Source organism: Eleutherodactylus coqui, chromosome 8, assembly GCF_035609145.1.
Source record: "Eleutherodactylus coqui strain aEleCoq1 chromosome 8, aEleCoq1.hap1, whole genome shotgun sequence".
In the NCBI taxonomy this organism is placed as follows: domain Eukaryota; kingdom Metazoa; phylum Chordata; class Amphibia; order Anura; family Eleutherodactylidae; genus Eleutherodactylus; species Eleutherodactylus coqui.
The window spans coordinates 181,684,134-181,689,887 of record NC_089844.1 but is presented as its reverse complement, the minus strand read 5'-3'; the positions used below and the strand labels follow the sequence as shown (position 1 = coordinate 181,689,887).

The 5,754-nt window shown below is 41.8% G+C and overlaps 1 protein-coding gene across 1 annotated transcript; it reads left to right on the top strand.

Moving 5' to 3' along the window:
- The first annotated feature begins 3,572 nt into the window (after positions 1-3,572).
- On the top strand, positions 3,573-4,496 carry LOC136577251 (olfactory receptor 5AR1-like). The gene has a single exon (XM_066577078.1). The coding sequence runs from the start codon at positions 3,573-3,575 to the stop codon at positions 4,494-4,496; it is 924 nt and encodes a 307-aa protein (XP_066433175.1).
- The last annotated feature ends 1,258 nt before the right edge of the window (positions 4,497-5,754 follow it).

The window sequence follows — 5,754 nt, the reverse complement described above, 5'->3', positions numbered from 1 at the left end:
ATCTAATTCTCTCACTTCCTGATGTCATCTATATATATATATATATATATAAATGAATGTATGTGTGTCTGTGTGTCCTTTATGCATTACTACACCATTCATCTAATCACCATGAAACTTTGGGAAGTTGCTGAGTACACTCCTGGGAAGATTATAGGCATAGTACAACTATCCATCGTCGACAGTTATGCCCCCCAGACAAAGATCGTTTGATTTCCATCTCAAGCACAAAAACAAAAGGCATTACGAGCAAGGAGATGCATATTCAACTACAAAATGATGCATCCGCCGAACGTTTCGGAAGACAATTGCTGCATATTGAGAATGCTGAGGTAAAATAAAAGCTGTGCTGTGATTGGTTGCTATTTCTTATACTGCTGAGGCAACATGAAAGCTGTGCTGTGATTGGTTGCTATATATTATACCGCTGAGGTTAAATGAATGCTGTGCTGTGAGTGGTTGTTATTTTTTATATTGCTGAGGCAGAATAAAAGTTGCGCTGTGATTGGTTGTTATTTCTCTTACTGCTGAGGTAACATGAAAGCTGCACTGTGATTGGTTGTTATATTTTATACTGCTGAGGTAACATGAAAGCTGCGCTGTGATTGGGTGTTTTATATTATAAAGCTGAGGTAACATGTAAGCTGAACTGCGATTGGTTGTTATATATTATACCACTGAGGTAACATAAAAAAGCTGCGCTGTGATTGGTTGTTATCTAGACATATAAAAACGAATGTCTGTCTGTCTTCGCAGCAAGGCGCGACGGGTAAGCTAGTCTACTATAATTTCTCTGTATTTGGGCATTTTCATCAGGAAAGTATTCATTCTCCAGGTTTTAGGATGTGAACATTGGGTTCCCAAAGAGAGGGTAGTAAAAACAGGGGGCGTGGTCAGACCACATGACTGTTCCCAATTTAGAGGCTGAGACCACTGACAATAGTGATATATTTACGAGACACAAGTCTATCCTGGAAAATGCTCTACAGCGGGGTTGTAAAAGGAAAGGAAGCAGCGTTTTTGCAAAGGAAGGTGTCATAGTACTTCCTTTTGCAATCACGGTCCAAGCGAGGGTCTATGTCTATTTCTAGTAACCGTGTTGTCTAGTTACTTTAAATTCACCTCTGATAGGTATTTCTCATGTCAATAATCACTCCAACCTTTTGCTTATTTTCATTTTGTTTTCGGTGTAGTTCACTCTCTCTCTCCCAGTCCTGGGACAGACATAGCAAGAGAAGAGCAGATTGTTTTAATGTCCAGAATGTTTAGAGTTGCTCAGTGAGAGGATAATATTTTTGATGAGGGTTTCAGAAGCAGGTCTATCAGAGGATGGGGATTTTGCAATGTGGTCTTTTGACCTCTGCACCTCCATGTCAGCCAGGAGATTAGCTTGAGAGAGACACTGTTTTCCTGTTAACAGCTTAGAATTGGGAGCACAGCCTGGAGGGGTTGTCTCAGTGCTGCTGCCCGGAGGGGTTGTCCTATTCTATGTTGCAGCCATCATTAAGAGGGGGTTTTGTCTGCTTGCATGGTAGGAAGGATGCCCACCCCTGCCTCATTCTCCCCCTCCTTTCTACAATGGCCAGGGAAAGCCAACTCCCCCTAACCTGTGGTCCCCTGAATCAGCTTAGCAGCCTTCTTCATGTTTCCAGCTGTTACCACCACTGCCGGCAATGTGTTGTATGCAGAAGAACTTGGGGAGGAATGTCTGTTCTCGGGGCTCTCATTGTCCCCCCCCCCCCCACTCCCTCTTCCTGTAGGGTCCTCTGCCCTTGAATGAGCCTCTCCAGAGGCAGAGACTGATATTCCCTCCCCCTCCCTGCCCCTATTGGGTCTCTGTGAGAGAGCAGGACCGGAGCAATTGCTTGCAGTGGAGTTCGATCTCTCTCCTTGGCTCCTTGCTTCACATCAGGAGCTGTTGGGTGAATAAGCCTTTCCGGAGGCACTGTCCAACATCTCTTCCCCCTTCCCTGCACTGTCAGGAGAAGTGAGAGGAGCCACCAGGCAAGATGAAAGTGCTGCTACTGCCAGCTGCCTATTGCCTGTGAGCCCACCACCGCCTCCCTTTCCTCACCCCTTAATAATGGAGGTAGGAGAGAGGGTTCCCTGGCACTCAATGACTCACTCTCTTGTCAGCAGTGTCAGGAGGGGATCCCAGCAGCCTCGTACAGCCCAGCGCCATCTTGGGGGGGATCCTTTGAGGTAAAGTCCTCCAGCTTCTTTGGAAGGCATCTGGCAGCTTTTGGTTTGGTGGCCATCGGGATTAGGAGGTCTCAGGAGCCAGAAAGATGTATTCCTTTTCTTATTTAGCTATGGAGTTGCTTTTGTAGGTGGCTACAGCACGGTGCCTTCTCTCAAACGTTCATCTTCCTCCGGCTCTCAAGCCACTCCCCTAGCCTTCTTCATGTTTCTGTCCTTAAATTGCTCATGGTTGGTATCCCTAATAACTGGGTAATCTTCCATGAGCACAACTAGTTTGCTGATGTCAAACATTTTTTCGAAAATGGCTGCCGGAGCACAATGCCTGGAGTGTGCAGCCCTTTTCCCCACCTCCCTGCTAAGGCCCAATGTCCACAGGTGGATTTGATTTGGGGCACCCGCACGGTAGATCCACAAATCAAACCACCCAAAGGGATGCATTCGAGTCCGCAGAAGAGTTAAAGACATGCGTATGTCATTTTTTTCTTAGTCATGTATATCACACACGTGGGGAGAAATTGCAACATGCGCCATTTTTCTGCGGATCCCATGGGGACAGCTTCCATTGAAGTCAATGGAAGCTGTTAGATCCTTGGCACACCTGCAGCTGTCACTGTGGATGTGCCACGGATCTGCGGGAAAACAGGAGTTTTTTTTTTTTTTTTAATTGCACTGCGTATGCAGCCGGCACGACAGACACATCCCCAGTGCTAAAGAAAAAAAATCCAGCCGGAACAGAGGAGAACTGCGCTGGATCTGGACAGGTAAGAAAATGTGTTTTTTTTTTTTGTTTTTTTTTGTCCCTGTTTGCGGGCACAGCTGGATTCCGCTGCAGGATTCAGCATAGTGAATCCATGCATGCAAGTGGAAATGAGGCCTTATCTCCACCTTCAAGGCTTCAAATCTGCAGTGAAATCCACAAATGTACTTCAAGGGTATTTTAGATACACTGTGGATTGGGAATTTCAATAGTAGAGGTGAATGCTACGATTTAAATCTGTGCGTCTTCATCCGCAAATCATTTAAAATGCAATCCACAGGTGTTAATTCAGTTGCAGACGCCCCATTTTTCTCTATGGGTGGCTATACTTGTGGATCTCCCTTGCAGATTCATTAAATAAAATCTGCCCGTGGACATTGGGCCTAACCCTGACAGCAAAACCGTTAAAGTATATATATATATATATATATATATATATATATATATATATATATATATATATATATATATATATACTGTTTAATAAAATTGAAACCAATACTAAGATATGTCGTCTTTAAAAAACCTCAAATCTGAATGTTCATAAATAGTATTTCCAAAGAAATCCACATTATCTTAATAGGTTGATAATTGTTTTTTTTTTTTTTTCAGAATGCATTTGAAAAATGAGACAATACTCCGAGAATTTGTTCTTCTTGGACTTTCCAGTGACCCAAAGACACAAGTTGCACTTTTCATTCTCTTTACATCAGTGTATACAATTATTTTGATTGGGAACTTTCTCATCATTGTTCTAGTCCTGACAGATGCCAACCTTCACACTCCTATGTATTTCTTCCTTTCTACCCTGTCTTTTCTGGATCTTTGTTACTCTACTTCTACTCTACCGAGAATGTTGAGGGATTTATTGTCAGTAAATAAAGTTATCTCTTATGGTGAATGTGCAGCACAAATGTACATTGCACTGTCTTTAGGTGAAAGTGAATGTGTTCTACTCGTTGTTATGGCCTATGATCGTTATGTGGCTATATGTTGTCCACTGCATTACACCACCATTATGAGTAAGATGGTCTGTATTAGACTGGCAGTTGGTACATGGATGAGTGGATTCCTTCTGTCTATTTCGCACGTAGTTCTCACATTTAATACTAACACGTGTGGACACAATGTAATAAATCACTTTATATGTGACGTGCCAGAAGTATTGTCACTGGGGTGTGAGAACATTATACTAGTGGAATTAATCTTTTATATTGTTGGCATAATTATTCTCCTGACTCCTGTAACCTTTATTGTAATATCTTATGTTAATATCATTCTAAGTATCTTGAAAATTGCATCATCATCCGGACGGAGGAAGGCTTTTTCCACATGTAGCTCTCATATGATGGTTGTGGTAATCTTTTATGGATCAGCAATGGCTTCCTACATGAAACCTAGATCGAGTTCTCTCCCTGGCACTGATAAAGTGATTGCTGTATTTTATGCAATTGTCACACCGATGTTAAATCCCATGATTTATACCCTGAGAAACAATGATGTGAAAGATGCATTTGTAAAATTGATTACAAAATGAAAGTTTTATGATACTATTGTGTCTGAAAATATTGAATAAAAAAATGAAAAAATTATATGGCTATAACCAACAGCAGGAATTAAAAAAAAAAAACAAACAAACAAAAAAAAACAGAAGGACTTACTTTAGCTGCACAAGATCTGGCAATCAGGACACATATGATAAAAGCTGGGTTGGAAAAATCTATACTAAATGCAAAATGCTGACTCCGTAAAAGGAGATAATGAAACAACTGACCACACACTTAGCTGTTAGAGCCCGGTCAGATGAGTGTGTGTTTTGCGTGCACATAATGCACGCTTCTGAAAGAACCAATAGAATTAGAGGCGCAAAATGACACACACCTAAAAATGATAGGGCATGTTCTATCTTTGGTACGAATTTTGCAGAAGTTTCCATTGACTCCTATGTTAGCAGGAGTTAATGGAAACTCTTATCCTGACAATAGATTCCACGCTGCTTAGAGCCAGGCATTTAAAAGCTGCTTTTGGCCTGAAGCACCTTTTAAATGTTCCACTTTTAACTCCTGTTAGTTCAGCATTCTCAATATCCAGCAATTGTCTTGCGAAACGTTCGGCGAATGCATCATTTTGTGGTTGAACACGCATCCCGTTGCTCATAATGCCTTTTGCTTTCATGCTTGTAATGGAAATCAAATGATCTTTGTCTGGGGGGGGGGGGGCATAACTGTGGATGATTCTTGCACATGCGCCACCTATCGTAGGATAGTTGTACTATGCCAGTAATCTTCCCAGGAGTGTACTCAACAACTTCCCAAAGTTTCATGGCGATTGAATGAATGGTATAGTAATGCATAAAGGACAGACAGACATTCATTTTTATATATATATAGATGACATCAGGAAGTGAGAGAATTAGATTCCGTACGTAAAATATGGACGCTAGTTCTTTGGCGTTTAGAATTGAATAATCAGGTTGGGACTCATTAAATTTTCCTATTTATGATAAAATCAATGCTCGTGCCAAATTACATCGGCAAGTGAGAGAATTAGATTCCGTACGTAAAATTTGGACGCTAATTCTTTGGCGCTTAGAAATAAATAATCGAGTTGGGACTAGAGATGAGCGAACGTGTTCTTCCGAGCTTGATATTCGTGCGAATATTAGGGTGTTCGGGATGTTCGTTATTCGTAACGAACACCATGCGGTGTTCTGGTTATTTTCACTTCCTTCCCTGAGACGTTAGCGCGCTTTTCTGGCCAATTGAAAGTCAGGGAAGGCATTACAACTTCCCCCT

Bases quoted from the DNA above. Each gene is read 5' to 3' on its own strand.
- LOC136577251 (XM_066577078.1), top strand. From the start codon at position 3,573: ATGCATTTGAAAAATGAGACAATACTCCGAGAATTTGTTCTTCTTGGA.